The sequence below is a fragment of the Crocodylus siamensis genome, chromosome 3 (assembly GCF_052110815.1).
Source record: "Crocodylus siamensis isolate JL-2025a chromosome 3, ASM5211081v1, whole genome shotgun sequence".
NCBI lineage: Eukaryota > Metazoa > Chordata > Crocodylia > Crocodylidae > Crocodylus > Crocodylus siamensis.
The window spans coordinates 197,688,880-197,706,557 of record NC_143397.1 but is presented as its reverse complement, the minus strand read 5'-3'; the positions used below and the strand labels follow the sequence as shown (position 1 = coordinate 197,706,557).

General features: G+C 45.3%; 1 protein-coding gene across 3 annotated transcripts in view; it reads right to left on the bottom strand.

The window, feature by feature from the left end:
• Nucleotides 1–17,678, bottom strand: part of SGK3 (serum/glucocorticoid regulated kinase family member 3) — a 96,472-nt gene that overhangs the window by 17,144 nt on the left and 61,650 nt on the right. For 2 of the 3 annotated variants that reach the window (XM_090040091.1, XM_090040092.1), the window contains 5 exons: nucleotides 15,312–15,399; nucleotides 4,156–4,208; nucleotides 2,715–2,772; nucleotides 1,828–1,911; nucleotides 1,606–1,737 (listed from right to left, as the gene is read on the bottom strand). In XM_090040091.1, coding sequence (XP_089896217.1) covers nucleotides 1,606–1,737; nucleotides 1,828–1,911; nucleotides 2,715–2,772; nucleotides 4,156–4,208; nucleotides 15,312–15,399 — 415 coding nt within the window. The remainder of the gene's footprint in view (nucleotides 1–1,605; nucleotides 1,738–1,827; nucleotides 1,912–2,714; nucleotides 2,773–4,155; nucleotides 4,209–15,311; nucleotides 15,400–17,678) is intronic. The other variant, XM_090040093.1, reaches the window with a different exon arrangement.

Genomic DNA, 17,678 nt, shown 5'->3' with positions numbered 1-17,678 from the left:
TAAACATCATAAGTGATGTTCATCACAACTCAAGAAGTTGTAAGTCAAGGACTGCCTGTATACAGCTGCTCCAATGTTAACTAGGTGCTCAGGCTGCTTGTACACACCACAGGGGTTTAAATTCAGTTTAGTTCTCCCTAAATTGAAATGGTGGTTTTTTAAAAACACTGCTTCAATTTAGGGAGAATTAAACTGAACTAAACTCCCATGGCGTGTACACAAGGATGGGGACCCGATCTTTACCTGCCTCTTCAGTGGTTGGGGGCTGGGGGGGGGTGGCGGCGGGTGAGCTGCTGGTAGGCTGAGTGGTCCCTGAGCTCCACAGGGGTCCCCAAGACAGCACCCGCTTACTGGCACCCGACCTGGGCAGTCCCAGGAGGCACCGTAGCTGCCAAGGGAAGCGCTGAGCCCCCGCATAGCTCAGGCAGGAAGGCAGGCTCGGGGGGAGGGGGGGGGGAGGGGGGAAATCAGGTTCACCACAATTCAGTGAAGCCTGCCTTCATGGGCTGCCACCAGGTCCCACAGCCTCTGAGCTGCATGGGGCCCACTAAACCCTGAGCATATCAGCTTCCAGAGCCCTGTGCACTATTGTACTTTGTTAGGTAGCAAATTAAAACACCTTGGAGGTGTTTTATCTTGCTACATACCAAAGTCATTTAAAGTGGAATACATGGCTGAGCATGCAAACAGCAACACCATTAAAGCGGAATACGCCACCGAATGTGCAAAGAGCAAAGCCATTAAAGAATGCAAAAGGGCATTCAAGCTGCTCTGAGGTTAATTTTGCAGCATGTACAAAGGCCCACAGTCACTTTCTACTTGAGCTCATCCCATACTCTTGGCTCTGTGTGTGTGTGTGGGGGGGGGAGGAGTACATCTACATACATACACCCCCACCTAGGCCTGGAGACTTGATACTTTTTTTAAGTATCAATATGCTCCAGAGTACCTTGTGAAAGTGATGCCAGAAGCCTATACATTTTAACAGGTTCCTCCTTAAGTTACTAATGACTCTTCAGATGCATTAGTGGTATTCAGAGGGACAAGAATGCTGCAGATAACAAGGGTATAATAGTTAAGTCTTAATTATGGCATGCAAAGCTATGGAATGGATGCAGTGGCACAGTAACTCTTAACAAGTCAATTCAATTAATTGGTTAAGTCTGCCAAAAAACCTTTTAACTGCTCAAGAATTTGGTATCTAAACTTCGATGAAAAAAGAAAGAATACTTATAAGTGCTGAAGAAAGTCAGCAACATATAAACATTCAGAGAGGTATATTTTCTTTATAGCAATGTCAGAAAACAAAAAAAAAGAAGGAAAAAGAAAGAATAGCTTCTACAACCAAGGAAAAATTTTGGATTAAAGCTGTGCATTAATGTTAACACTAAAAGTTTTTGTAAGTGACTTCTGAAGACAATCTTATGAACAATGAATTCTATGTTGCTGTAGATTTTAATAGCTTCAACATCTTTAATTGTAATGAGCAAGTTCAATAGGATTTTAATTTACTGAACACTAATATTAATCTATTGTAGAACAGATTTTTCTCCTGTATATTAGCAGAACAAGGAGACCCAAAAAAGCAATACAAAAAATGCTCACCTCTCCTCCATTAACAAAATCCAGAACAAAATAAAGCTTTTCTGTTGTTTGAAATGAGTAATGTAATCCAACCAAAAATGGATGCTTCACATTTTTCAACAACACATTACGTTCAGCCATAATATGCTTTTGCTGTAAGGAAGTAAAAGGTCAATCAGTAAATAGGAACAATTCTGTAACTAAAGGGGGGAAAAAAGAAAAAAAAAATGCATTTCCCTTTACCTCTTTCCTGTTGAGAACAACCTTTTTTTGCAGCACTTTGACAGCATAATATTTCCCATCCAGTTTTCGCTTTGCGAGAAGAACCTATAATAATAATAAAAAAAGATTAGCTTGTTACTATAGTTTTTGTTCTACAAAACTATTTATTTTTGCTCCTTAACACAATTAGGCCAAAGTACAAATTTTGTTGCCTTTCAAATAGTTCAGCCATTAGCAGCTTAAATCAGCAAAAGGAGAACATTCCCAGACAGCAGAAGTTAAGGTTTTGCAGTTCCTACTGAACTGCAAGTGTTATTATGGCTACCTCATGCAGGGTTACATTATGGTAGAGGCCCAAGCCTAAATCTCCCACTTCTGGAATCCAATGAGGGCTTCTATTTTATTTTATTTTTTTTTTAATAAAAGATTCTATTCCATCAAGAAACGCATGAAAACATGATATCCCTGCCCACCTCCACCCCACCTCCCAATAGTCTCAAAAAGTAACTTGAAGCAGGGTGAAGTGCTCCATCTATCATTGTAAGATGTTTACAGCAAGACTTGCTGCTCTAGGAGGATCCAAGGTGGCAGTGGCAGGGGCAGGAAACTATTTGCCAGCAATGTTTGGCAAATTCAGCACATCTGCTCAGCAGACAGAACAACACTTGGAGACCAAGCAGAGGTAGAATGGATTGTTGTTCTCCCAACAGGAGGGAGAATCTTGTTAATACTTCTTTCAAGTGTTTGTTACAGGCCCCAAACAACTATAGCATGAAGAAACTGCTGTAGTGGTAGAGACCCTCTATCAAACCATGCACTGAATCCACAAATGACTTGAAGCACCTTCCCAGTTATTTGCTGGTGGACTGACAACTATTGCCAGGATGAGATTTAATATGAAAGCTCACCTTGCCAAAGCTTCCTTTCCCAATAACTTTCAAGAAGTCAAAGTCTGTTGGTTTAGCACTGCAAGAAGCCAGGAAGAAAGCTGGTTATTCAGCCAGAAGGTACCAACTTTACAATTCTGCACAGTAGCCTGACATCATATCTAAAGGAGTATTGTGCATTCCTACCCTTTGCCCCATGTCCACTTATGACTTGCTCTTTGCCTGGAGATTCCCTGGACACCCTCTTACTATGACCCATGGTTAGACCCATCTCACTTCTCTGTTCCTTTTCTCTTCCAGGAAAATGCAATCAAAATGTTAGTACTCAAATAGAGTACAAGGGAAAAAAAAAGGATCACTTGAAAGATCATAGTCCCTATTTGTCTATAATTTCTCCTCCTCTACCATTCCACATTAAGTTCATTGGAGTGGTTGGGTATGTTTGCTTTTTCTGTTTGTTTTGCAAGAGTCAGGAGAAGGGAGGACTAGGGAAAAAGTGAGGAAGCTGGCTGAGGGGAGAAACTAGGAACCACACTGAGTGTGTCAGGAAGAGAGGAAAGATACTGACTGCATATGCTAGTTTCTCATATAAACATGGATAACTGCTTACCCTATACTGGCCCACTTAAAATTATTTTGCAGTAGTGCATCATGAACACAAGTTTATGCTAACAGAAGATGGACTATGGAAGACAACTTGTGTTGCAGGGCACATACTGTCATGTATTCTCAGACCAAAATACATTTATCCTGGAAGTTATAATGAAGAAATATAGTCCTTTTGTTTTCTACCAGGTAGAAGAGTTGCTTGGGTGTCAACTGATGGAAGAAATTAACAGCAGCAAGCCAAGGCTCGGAGCTTTGTGGATATTGTCAAGGGCCAACTCTGTTCCCACAGGTGCCCCCACCCTGCCCCGTACAGAGAAAAATCAAAGGACTAGAAAGTACAACAAATTTACATGGGTATATGGAGTTTTGTGTCTCCTTGCTTTCCAAGTCAGCGGAATTCTGTGTCTTCTCACTAGCATATTATCTCTCTCACAAGTATTTGCAGTATAAGTGGATTACAAAACTGTTTTTTTGTTCGTTCGTTTGTTTTTTTTACACATTTTTGGGACAAAAGTGAAGGGAAAATAGGAAGGAAAAATGTAAAAGGAACTTGCTTTTTCAAGACCTCAGCAGCCCTACTGGTTCTCTAGGGTGGGAAAGGAAGGTATCCAATTCACTGTTTAACTTTGTAGTACAAACAATACTACAAGTTTCTCAGACTTGTTTGGTGAAGATTAATGGAAAACTATACAGCTAACATGCATTACAATATTTACCTAGTACCAAGTTAGAACCTTTGCTTCCTTCCAAGTTGAAAAATGAGCAAATAAATGCACATATCTAGCGGGGCTTTTCATATAATTAACAATTAAAGTCTAGACTGACTTCTGGTTTATAATTAACTAAAACCTACTGAGGATTTCCAGATGGTCCCAGGTTGATATTCTGTGAGGTAGAGTTTAGCTGCTGGAACAGAAAGAAAAAACAGGTCAGTTTAAAATTGTTTTTTTCTTCAAAAGGAAATCCTGTCTTCCTCTTGACATTATGCAATGTGTATTAGCTAAAGACAGTCAATAATGATAAACATGTAGAGGTGTTTTAAGCCAAGTGATTAAGTCTATTAAATAAAGTACCCCATACAAGGTAAGTATCCAGTTATTCTTTTAATGGGAAAGGTTATTTATACATACATACAGTGCCAAAACTTAGAGATAGCAAGCAATTTTTTTATCCAAATGCAGAGAGTAGAGGTAGGAAAAGAAGAAATTTAAATCTCAGCCCCTTTTAAACAGGTAGTAATTTGTTTAATGTTCAAAATTCAAACCATCAGATTATTTTACATAGTGAATATTCTCTGGATTTTTATTAAATCTACCATGATCTTGCCTACAAGTTATCAAAATAATCGCTATTTATGCAGGACCTAATTAAAGACATCTGTTTAAAAAAAAAAAAAAAAAAGAAGAAAGAAAAGCTGCTGTCAACCCTTGATAATATGACATTAAAAGGTCACATTTATTCCAGTAATTAATTCCAGTAGCTGCAGGGAGGCTGTTCAAGCTGGTACACACCCACACAGTGTGTGGGCTGCAGGGGGAAGGAGAAACTATTCCCATTTCAAACCTCTCCCGATTCTGTAATTTTCTTGTTTTTAAATAAAGATCAGAGCAAAGTTTGCGAGATTTCCATGTTTTGGGTACTGACCAAAGGAAAGTTCTACTACTATACAAGTAAGTATTAACATACAATATACTACATGAGGGCTGTTTCCTTTTATAATATCTGATTTTGTTTGAATTACCATTTTCAAATTCGAAGCACCTAGTAGCTTTTCTGCCTTTAGCAGATGTCCCAGGATGGACAAGGATGAATGTAACCTAAAGTAATTTAACTTTTTGGTGTTAATAGGCACACTGACAGAGTTTTTTCTTGATTCTTTTAGGGGTAATTATCTAGTGAATTTCATAGACATCAGGGCTGGAAGGGACCTCGGGAGATCGAGTCCAGCCCCCTGCCGGAAGGGCAGGAAGTCAGCTGGGGTCATAGGATCCCAGCAAGATAAGCATCCAATTTACTCTTGAACCTCCACTGGCAGACTGTTCCAGACCTTGGGGGCTCGGACAGTAAAGAAATTCTTCCTCATGTCCAGCCTAAAACGGTCTTGCAGGAGTTTGTGACCGTTCAACCTAGTCATCCCTTGGGGCACTCTGGTGAACAAACATTCCCCCAGATCCTGGTGGTCACCCCTGATAAACTCATAGGTGGCCACCAGATCACCCCTGAGCCTACGCTTTTCCAGGCTAAAGAATCCCATGGCTCTCAGCCTATCATCGTAAGATCTGTTTTCCTGACCTCTGATCATGAGCGTGGCTCTCCTCTGGACTCTCTCAAGCTTCTCCACATCCTTTTTGAATTGTGGAGCCCAAAACTGGACGCAGTACTCCAGCTGTGGCCGCACCAAGGGCGAGTACAAGGCCTTGTACAAGGGGAGAATGACATCCCGGGATTTGCTCGAGAAGCATCTATGGATGCAAGCCAGCATTTTGGTTGCTTTATTAGCTGCAGCATCGCATTGCAGGCTCATGTTCATCTTGTGGTCAATGATGACCCCCAAGTCTCTTTCTTCTGTAGTGCTAACCAACGTAGCACTGCCAAGCCTATAAGGATGCTGCAGGTTTTTCCTCCCAAGGTGCAGAACCTTGCATTTTTCGGTGTTAAACACCACCAGGTTCTCGTCTGCCCATTTGCTGAGCTTGTCCAGGTCAGCCTGGATCACCCGCCTATCTTCTGGCGTGGATGCTTTGCCCCAAAGTTTGGTGTCATCGGCGAACTTGGCCAGTCCACTCCTGACTCCAGTGTCCACATCATTAATGAAGATGTTGAACAGTATGGGTCCAAGGACAGAGCCTTGAGGGACCCCACTGGTCACAGGGCACCACGATCAGTGACTGCCATCAATTACAACCCTCTGGGTCCAACCACAGAGCCAATTTCACAGCCAGCGGATCATGGTGGACCCAAGGCCACAACTGGCCAGTTTGGCCAAGAGGTGATCATGGGAGTCTATCTCCTGCTCACAGTCCCTGATGGCACGCAGTCATAGTATCATAGTAGCTAGAGTCGGAAGGGACCTAGGTAGATCATCTAGTCCGACCCCCTGCCTTGGCAGGAAAGAGCACCGGGGTCAGATGACCCCGGCAAGGTGCTTATCTAACTTCCTTTTAAAAATCCCCAGGCTAGGAGCCTGCACCACTTCCCCTGGAAGCCGGTTCCAGGCCCTAGCCGCCCTGACTGTGAAGTAGCGCCTCCTAATATCTAATCTAAACTTACCCTCCGCCAGCTTGTGACCGTTATTCCTGGTCACTCCTGGCAGCGCACGGGGGAACAGGGACTCCCCCAATACCCGCTGATCCCCCCTGACCAGTTTGTAGCAGGCCACAAGGTCCCCCCTTAACCTTCTCTTGTGGAGGCTAAACAGGTTCAGGTCCCGTAGCCTCTCCTCATAAGGCCTGCCCTGCTGACCCTTGATCATACGAGTGGCCCTCCTCTGGACTCTTTCCATATCGTCCACGTCCCTCTTGAAGTGTGGCGCCCAGAACTGGACGCAGTACTCCAGCTGCGGCCTGACCAGTGCCGCATAGAGGGGGAGGATCACCTCCCTGGACCTGCTCGAGATGCATCTGTGGATGCATGACAGGGTACGGTTGGCCTTCTTGACTGCCTCCCCACACTGCCGGCCCATGTTCATCGTGGAGTCAATGACGACTCCAAGATCCTTTTCCGTCTCCGTGCTGGCAAGAGGGGAGTTCCCCAACCTGTAAGTGTGGTGCCGGTTCTTCCTCCCCATGTGCAACACCTTGCACTTATCAGTGTTAAACCCCATCCTATTCTCATCCGCCCACCGTTGCAACCTGTCAAGGTCAGCTTGTAGCCTATTGCACCCTTCTAGTGCACCCACATCCCCCCACATCTTAGTGTCATCAGCAAACTTGAACAGGGTGCTTTCTACCCCCTCATCCAAGTCACTGATGAAGATGTTGAACAGTGCGGGCCCGAGGACCGAGCCCTGCGGAACCCCACTGCCCACGTCCTTCCAGGTCGAGAAGAACCCATCCACTACCACCCTCTGGGTGCGGCCCTCCAACCAGTTGGCGACCCATTTGACCGTGTGGGCATCGACACCACAGTCTCCCAGCTTTTTGATGAGGACAGGGTGAGAGACAGTGTCGAAAGCCTTCCGGAAGTCCAGAAAGACTACATCCACAGCAACCCCTGCGTCTAATGATTTGGTGACCTGATCGTAAAAGGCCACCAGGTTGGTCTGACAAGACCTGCCACTGATGAACCCACGTTGGTTGCCCCTGAGCATGCATTCCCCTGCAAGGCCCTCCTGGATGTGTGCCAGGATAATTTTTTCAAAGAGCTTACCCGGGATTGAGGTAAGACTAACTGGCCTGTAATTTCCCGGGTCCTCTTTTTTTCCCTTTTTGAAGATAGGGACCACATTGGCCCTCTTCCAGTCCTCCGGCACCTCACCAGAGCACCATGAGTGCTCATAGAGCCGCGCCAGGGGTCCCGCAATGACCTCGGCCAGTTCCTGCAGAACCCTAGGGTGAAGATCGTCCGGACCAGCGGACTTGAACACGTCCAGCCTCTCCAGAAGTATCCTAACCAACTCCTCGCTAACCCCTGGCCCAGGCGTGTCTCTCCCGGGGCCCGAGGGGGGCCCAGCAGGGAGGTGGCTGAACTGGTCCCTACTTAGGAAGACAGAGGCAAAGAAATCGTTCAATATGTTAGCTTTGTCATCTGGCGTGATGACTAAGTTGCCCATCGTGTCCTGCAGGGGCCCCACATTACCCGGGACCCTCTTTTTACCCCCTATGTATTTGAAGAAGGATTTCTTATTGTCCCCAATCCGGGAAGCTAGTCCTATCTCCATCTCTGCCTTGGCCCTCCTGACTGCCCCCCTACATCCTCGGGCGACTGTAACATAGTCCTTCTTGGTGATGACCCCATCTCTCCATTGGGTGTATGCCTCCCTTTTAGCAAGGAGACATTCCCGGATGCTCTTAGTGAGCCATGGGGGTTTATGTGCCCTCCTGCTCCCTTTGACCCTTGTTGGGATTACCTCCCTTTGGGCATGGAGGATCGTCTCCTTAAGGAGCAACCACTCCCCTTCGACATCTGATTCCCTTCCCCTCTGGGTCCTCAGCGCTTCCCCAACGATCCTCCTTAGCTTGTTGAAGTCAGCCCTCCTAAAGTCTAGGGCTGTTGCCTTGCTGCAGCCCTTTGCCACCTTACGCTGGATGGTGAATTCCAGCAAGCGATGATCACTGTCTCCCAGGTGGCCCATCACCCGCAGCCCCCTCACCAGGTCATCACCCGTGGCCAGCACCAGGTCCAACAAGGCGTCTCCCCTGGTGGGACTGTGCACCTCCTGCACTCTGGCTAAGAACCGACGTGAGCGATCAGACTTGGCTGACTGCTCCTCCCAGCAGATGTCTGGGAAGTTCAGGTCCCCCATGATGACCACATCCTTAGCCCTCACTGCCTCTGTGAGCTGACCTAAGAATTCCTGGTCGAGCTCTTCTCCCTGGTTGGGAGGTCTATAGTAGACTCCCACCGTTAAGTCTCTCTCCCCTGGATTGCCTTTTACTCTAACCCAGAGCACCTCAGAGTGCCCCCCCTCTACCCCCTTGCTGATTAACGAGGAAGTATATTCCTCCTTGATGTAGAGTGCTACTCCTCCACCTTTCCTTCCTATCCTGTCCCTCCTGTATAGGCTATAGCCCTTGACACTCACCGCCCAGTCATGCGATGAGTCCCACCACGATGAGTCTCTGGACTGTGGCCTGGAGCTCCTCCAGCTGGCGCGCCAGAGACCCCAGTAGGGAGAAGACCCCACACGGGGAGGTGGCCATGCTCCCGGGCCCCAGAGCCTGAAAAAGGGACAGGCAGCCCCCGCAGCCAAGAGCCAGGGCCCCCGTCTGCGTGGAGCCCGGAACCATGGGCTCCGTCTGGGCGGCCATCTCTGAGGTGCCCGATGGGGGGGGGCCGCAGAGCCCAAGGGGACCCTTGGGGTGCGGCGCGTGCCCATCCGTGTCATGCCTCTGGTAGGCTGGCTACGGCTAGGACTGACTACTCTGGGGTCTCGTGCCCTCCCACACCCTCTCCTGTGCGAACTCCGCGCTAACTCAAGCGCCTGTTTACGCAGCCTGTTCGCGTGGCTCCCTGGGGGACTGGGCCAAGTAGGGGCCTGGGCGGGGGCTTGACCCGGCCCGGCTCCAGGCAGCGGCCTCCTCCCAGGGAGCGAGGAGTTAACCCCTTCCCACCACGAGCCCGCTTACCTCCGGCTGTGCTGGGGGTCGGCAGGGGGCTCATCGGCTGCTGAGGGGGTGTCTGGGGGGCTTCGGGGGAGTGGGGGGGTAGCGGGCTTCACCCGCGCGTCTCTCACCGCTCCGGAGCCTAACTGAGCTTTTTTTTCCCTGTTTGGCAGGCCCTTTTAAACTGAATGAGTTTGGTACCTCGGTTTGGTATTGGTATTGTCTGTCCATTGTTTTTAAGCACACATGTGCATGTATATGTGTGCATACGCGTGCACACATACACATGCAAAGCTAATTATATCAAAGAAAGCATTTTTCTGTCTAATGCCTTTTCAATTCTGCCAAATAAGAGGAAGTGAAGAGGACTAAAACTGAATAGCAGAAAAAGAAAAGGGGTACTAAAAACAGCATTCATTTATAGACCTGGAAAGCTCAGCGAGTCTAAATGAGTGCCCCTCAAAATTGCAATTAATCTCATAAATTAGTGCCTACACAAAACCTTTCATTCACAAATACATAGCAGCAGATTCAGTTGGAAGTTTACTTATTAAATTTAGTGGGTCTTAAATCAAGTCAGAGAAACATAAGATAACATATGTATTAGCTACTAAGAGGAGACATACTAGAATGGACTGTAAGAACTTAGCTGTTCTACCTAGAAAAATGCAATAATCTTCTATTATTAATTCTTGACATAAAATTAGACATTAAGACAAACAGTGCCTTAGATAAACTTAAGACACTTAAACCTACACTCAGTATAGTGTCTTTAGTGATGACTGAGCTTGAGATCTTAAAAATATGAACTGAACCAAAACTGGAGCTTTTGTTCCCCAATACCATAGAAAAGAATTACACTACTTAAAAATTTCTTCTGTTTTAGTTATCAAAGAGTTAAACTTCTCATCCTCAATTCCCCACCCTCTTTGAGTGCCCTTGGGAAGACCTCTGAATGACTTGAATCCTGATCCATTTTGGTCTGAAGTCAGGCAGAAGGCTGGGCACAGGTGCACCTTACAGATCAGTGCTTTTCAACAGGGATGTTCAGCATCATGGGGTGCTGCAAGATCCTTTTGAGAGTACCATGGGGTACAAAGAGATAAACACTTGCTCTTCCCCACCTAACCCCTATGTAAGGAGGTAAATACAGTCTCTTCTCTGCCTGGTTCCAGTGCAAGAAAGTAAGTCGCACTTGTCCCTGCAAGCTGCTGTGTGAGGAACAAAGTCCTCGCTTCTCCCCTCCACTCCTTCCCCGCCCCCCCCATATGAGAAGCCAAGCACAGGCTTATCTATGCTTGGCTACAGCGCAAGGAGGTAAATTCTCAATTGCCTTACTGCTCTGTACTGAGCTAAGTGCACTCAGCCTGGCTCTGTATTATGCTGTGGTCTTTCTTTCTGCCCCACTACACAACTCAGTATCGTGCAGCTTTTTTCCTTCCTGTATGGAGAACTCAAGGCTTTTTTCCACCACCTAAGACTAATGCAATATTACTATAATAAGAAACCATGAAATGATCAGCTTGCCACAGGCCTGACCCATACACAGCACAAGGATTGTCCCTGGACTCCACCCAAGTGCCACAGTCCCGCTCTGGACCTCTATATAAAGTTTCTGTTTCTGCACCTACTCTGAGATTACCAAAAAACAACAATGCTCGTTACAACCTCAGTCTTGTGGAACAGCGAGCCATATTCAGACATAAAAACAGCCCTGATTATCATACAGACAGGCTTATAAAGGGGGTGCCACCACTATCATGGACAAAAAAAGCACACGTACAGGAAACAGAATCAACTTTCTGACACCGAGTTTTACAAACTCCTACCAGGGAGTTTACCAGGGACCTCCAAGGTACAATACCAGAAGAAACTAAGTGACCTCTTAAAGATGCTACCTCCAGAAATAGGGGAGAGGCACATGTATGGCCTCCCAATATGCCAATATATTTATGACAGATTTTCAAGTCCCCTTTCTCCACAGCTGCCCTCTCATCTCCCTAAAGTATCTTAGGTTCGTGCCACATGTTATACTTTAGACACGATTAACCAGTTAATCACATTTTAAGTTATGGCCCAGCCACATATTCAATCAATTAATGACACGATAAAAGAAGAAACAAGCCACAAAAATGTGTACAAAAATTATGGCTAATTCCTATCACACCATTAATTGAATAGATGGTGAGAGGCACCCCTCACTGGAAGTCCTATCAGCTGATCAGGCCTGGACACAGCTGTGCAACTTTGCAACAGCACCACCACATTGTATTGGATACCAAACAACAGCTACCTACCTCCATGACACCAGTTTTCAAGTAGACTGCTAAATCCATCTTCTATAGTCAAGTTCTACATTACAACCATATCTGCTCTGATCCTACCAAATGAGAAGAACACCTAAAGGAACAGAAGTCTAGCATACAATACAATTCCAAAACCGTGACCACTCAAATTAAGAGAGCCAGACTCAGACCCTACTACAGCACCAACTCCCAGTCCAGAGCAAAAGAATCCCTCTGGTTGTCACCTACGGCCCCAAGTTTGAACCCCTCGGATGCATTATTAAAGAATTCCAACCCCTCCTGGCAAAATTACAATCTTCAAGGTAACAACAGGGGACAGGTCCGTCCTGGCTTACAGACAACCCCCCACTAACAACCCCCCATGCAAAGATCTCTCTAGCAACAAGCTACTAATTCCTTTTATCCCCAAGGCACCAGACCTTGTAATGGACCCAGATGCCAGCTGTGCCCTCTCATCAATACAGACCACAGTGATCACTGGATCAAATAATATGGATTATAACACCTGTGTTCATTTACCTGCACTTCTGCTAACATCATACAAAACTTACCTGTTTATCACCTGTAATCAGTGATAAACAGGTAGGCAGAACCTCTGTTGTCTACATTGGACAAAGAGCAATCCTTGCATGAAAAAGTCAATGAATACTGATTTGACATCAGTTCCAGAAAGACACAGGCCTGCAGCAGAACACATTAACCTGTGTTAACGGAGGGGCCACCACCAAGGAGGATTATACCTCCATTGCTCAAGACTGTAGGGGGACTGTTAGGAAGGCTAAGGCAGAGATGCAACTGGGACTAGGTGACCCAGATAAATCAAGGATAACAAGAAGTCCTTTTTAAAATATATAGGGGGTAAAAAGAAGGTACCAGGTAATGTAGGGCCTCTGCAGGATACACTAAGAAATCTGGTGGTCACACTAGATGACAAAGCTAATTTCTTTAACAATTTATTTGCCTACATCTTTTTGAGCAGGGACCGGGTCATCACCCACACCAGGATCCCTGACGGACTCAGGGGAGGCGCTGCCAGCTCCAGCGTCAGCGAGGACCTAGTCAGGGAACTCCTGGAGGGACTAGACGTGTTCAAATCAGCAGGCCCTGACAATCTCCACCCCAGAGTGCTGAGGGAATTAGTAGAGGTCATTGCAGGACCCCAGACACAGCTTTATGAGCACTCATGGTGCTCTGGTGAGGTGCCAGAGGACTGGAAAAGGGCCAAAGTGGTCCCCATTTTCAAAAAAGGGAGGAAGGAGGATGCAGGAAACTACAGGCCCGTTAGTCTTACCTCGGTCCTGGGGAAGGTCTTTGAGAAAATTATCCAGGAGCACATCTGCGAGGGACCAGCAGGGGAGATCATGGTTAGGGGCAACCAGCATGGGTTCATTTGAGGCAGATCCTGTCAGACCAACCTGGTGGCCTTCTACGACCAGGTCACAAAATCCTTGGACACAGGTGTCACCGTGAACATAGTCTTTCTGGACTTCAGGAAGGCACTGTCTAAGACAGACACTGTCTCTTACCCTATTCTCATTAAGAAATTAGGCGATTGGGTGTTGATGTCTACATGGTCAAATGGGTCGCAAACTGGGCAGAGGGCCGCACCCAGAGAGTGGTGGTGGACGGGTTATTTTCGACCTGGAGGGATGTAGGCAGTGGGGTCCCCCAGGGCTTGGTCCTCGGGCCCACACTGTTCAATATCTTTATCAGCAGCTTGGATGAGGGGGTGAAAAGCACCTTGTCCAAATTCGTGGATGACATTAAAGTTGTGAGGAGAAGTGGGCACGCTAGAGGAGATGGACAGGCTGCAACTAGATCTAGACAGGTTACAGGGGTGGGCAGATGAGAACAGGATGGGTTTCAATACTGATAAGTGCAAGGTATTGCACCTGTGGAGGAAGAACCAGCAGCATACCTACAGGCTGGAAAACTCCCTTCTAGTCAGCACAGAGGCAGAAAAGGATTGTGGAGTCACTATTGATTCCAAGATGAACATGGGCCAGCAGTGTGGGGACGCAGTCAGGAAGGCCAACTGCACCTTGGCATGCATCCACAGATGCATCATGAGCAGGTCCAAGGCAGTGATCCTCCCCCTCTATGCGACACTGGTCAGGCCACAGTTGGAGCACTGCATCCAGTTCTGGGCGCTGCACTTCAGGAGGGATGTGGACAACATCGAGCGGGTCCAGAGGAGGGCCACTCACATGATCAGGGGGCAAGGCAGGCCCTATGAGTGGAGGCTATGGGAACTGAATCTGTTCAGCCTCCACAAGAGAAGGCTGAGAGGGGATCTGGTGGCCATCTACAAACTGGCCAAGGGGGACCGACAGGCTATGGGAGAGTCCCTGTTCCCCCAAGTACTACCAGGAGTAACAAGGAATAACCGTCACAAGCTGACAGAGGGTAGGTTTAGGTTAGATATTAGGAGGCGCTACTTCACAATCAGGGTGGCTAGGATCTGGAACTAACTTCCTAAAAGGGAAGTGGTGCTCGCTCCTACCCCCAGGGTATTCAAAAGGAGGCTGGATAATCACCTAGCCAGGGCTGTTTGACCCCAGTACTCTTTCCTGCCATGGCAGGGGGTCGGACTTGATGATCTGCTCAGGTCCCTTCCAACCCTACCAACTATGAAACCTTTAGCCATTCTTAAATGACAAAACTTAAAAAACAAACAAAAAAAACCACCAAGAAAACTCCCAAAACTGAATAGAAAATTGCAGAACAAGAAATCATCCATTGTCTAGACTGTATAGTCTAACCTGAGACTACAGATTCATATTGCTGGGATCCTGTGATCCCTGCTGACTTTCTGCCCCAGGGGCAGGGGACTGGACTCGATGATCCTCTGGGGTCCCTTCCAGCCCAAATGTTTATGAAATCTGTGAAATATGCCATTACTTGGCTTAGCTTTAAAACCCCAATGTCTCACAATGGATTAACTGCTTTTTACCTACCTTTCCTCTCTTAGTGGTACTCCTTCCCTTTTCCTACCCTTTGTATTCAAATCACAGCTTTCCATTTAACAGCTCTGCTCCCAGCCATCCTTTCATAGCATCTGATGAAGTGAATTATTGCTTACGAAAGCCTGTGCGTCTCTGATTTAGTCTGTTTAAGTGCAACACTAATTCCCTGCCTTCTGCCTCAGTAGTGATATCATATAACCTGTAAACCAAACTGCAGGTTTTAGTCCAGAACACAGGGAAAAAAGGTTGTTTGCCCCATCTAAAACAATCCCAACCCCTCATCTTTGCAGTTCACAACTGACAAGTAAGTACTCAGCACTACCTTTTTAAATTAAAATTTAACGAAGGGGAGGGACCTACTAAAAACACCCAAACAGAAAATCTCAGTGAAACTCAGTGTACAGAACTGAGCTCAGGTATCTACAGTTTGTTTAGAAAAACAGAAGTAATTTACTTTGGTCACCAAATTATTACCTTCCGACTGGTCCTGTCATCCTCATCTTCAGATGGATCTGACTGATGCTTTGGATTGTCCATCTGAAGAAATGCTCTGACATCTGGGCTAGAGACACAGGTAAACCCATTAGCCAACTAATGACCTAAATAAATTTTCACTCTATCCCCATGAATACAGTGTAAAAATATCTTGCCATTGGTCTGTATTAAACATTTGGTAATAAGTAACACTCTTCCCCAATAAATCTATTTTACAGGAGCTTATAATACAGGTAATTCAATCTCTGAGCAGAACATATATAATAAGTAAAGTTTTCCTTATTAAAATATAGAAGAAACCAAAGAGATTCTGGAGAAGTATTCAGTTGAGATTATTCCAAGGATGATAATTGCAACTACATTTTTTACTTCTTCCAACAATCCTTGCAATTGTTTCTTTTATGAGAGACCATGGAAAGCCAATTTCCTTTCCAACACCTTAAGTGTTAAGGATAACATTTTTAGTTTTCTAAATGTAATAAGAAACTATTATCTTACACATATGTATTTGCATTCCAGAAATTAAAATCCTGGGAAAAAACATGCTTGCAATTAAAGATTTTTTTTTGTTGGCAAAAATATTGCTGGTCTAATAAAACATATCATCTTTACTAAGAGTCCTGATTGCCATTAATCAATGCTTTCTCCATTCCTGTTGGCAGATTTGTGTCTTTGTCTGCCATCTGCATTTTTAAATTTGGCATAGACAGGTCTTAATGCAAGGAATACATCTCAAAAGGGCAAAATGGTCCAGGAACATTCCATACTCCTCACATTGGTGTTCAAGTATTACCAAAGTTGCACTAGCATTTTAATTTAGCTCCTCCCTCCTTTAAATGGATTACAGATTAGGCAGAATTATTTTACTGTTTTGTGGACTTGATACATACATACACAAATCAGAGAGAAGGGGTTATATTAGTCTAAAAATACAAATAATTACTGAATATACTCTCTATTTGACATGAGGTCCTTTAGATAAAACACATTTTAAATAAGAAGAATGCTTTTGTTGCCCATTTTATGTCACTCCAATTGTGTTTGGTACTTGAGACCAGTCATGGTATGACCCAGTCCACCTTGAAGACTTTACCCTAAGATACCATCATGCAACTATCCTGAGGTACTTTAGTCATCTAAACAAGAAGCCTGCTATAACACTTCTTAAGTAAGCTAAACACTACCCAAAAGTGAAGTCATGGTAAGTAGTATGCTTTCTACTATGTACTTGGTATTCCATGAATGCTGCAAGATATTGTATTGGTGACCAGAGGATTAATTTAAACCATCGCATATGTTCAAATGACACGTGTGAATAACTGCAGAAATGGCACGCTCTCATTTGCATTACAGAAGCAGCAGGAGTTGTTGCTAAGCAGTGTAGAAGGTGCCGTACAATACAGACTAGTTTTATAGTTCACTAGCTTTAGTCCATTATCTCTGACCCAAACATGACAAGAATTCTCCTTTTCCTGCCCCGCTCCCCATCTCCATTAGGACAGCAGGAGTTTTGATCCAGGTATTTTATACATGGGTTTTCCTTTTGGTTTTGGAACACTGAGGAGAAAGCAACCAGAAGGACTTTTTCTCATGGCTTTCATTGCATAAAACTGGTAGCTTGTTTCATGTAGAAGTTAGGCCACTACTGCCATTAAGTTCTGTGTTCCAGGAGTTCCTTAATGAAAACTAGAATTATTTTAAAGCTATGCTAAGTCTTTAATGCACTCTATATTATGCATTTGGATTTTAATGGTTTTGTTGGAAAATAAGCGTTCTGATAGACAGTTACACACATTATCTTTTCAGTAAAGGCATCTCTCTCCTGAAAAGATTTTTGCAAGATGTCTGTAGTCTTTGGATACCAGAGAGATTTGTCTCTAAAACCAGTAAAATAATTGGGAGTCTGACACTAATCCATATAGGAAATGCCTTATTGGATTAAACCACTTGTCCATCTACCCTAATATTTATCTCTGACACTGGCCAAAGGAAAATCCAGCTGTCCTCTAAAGGTATCTTTCTAACCCACCTTAGCACTGGTTGGCTTATGCCTGGGGCAGGAGCCTTCATTACTGGTATGCAAGTCAAGAATGTACTGTAGACACAAGAAAGGGGACCAATGAAGCAGATCTCATTTTCCATCTTTCTCATTGCTGAGTGATGTTACCACTTCTGAAATGCACCTGTGTCTTGGACAGGTCAAATCTGCCACCAAGAACGCAGTTAAAACACACATTTAAACTGCTCTGTATTGTCATGAATAAGCACTCACACCCACACTCTTCTAAAACAGGAGACTGGAAGACGTTATTTTTTAATCAAGAAATGGGACCTGATCCCAGATCC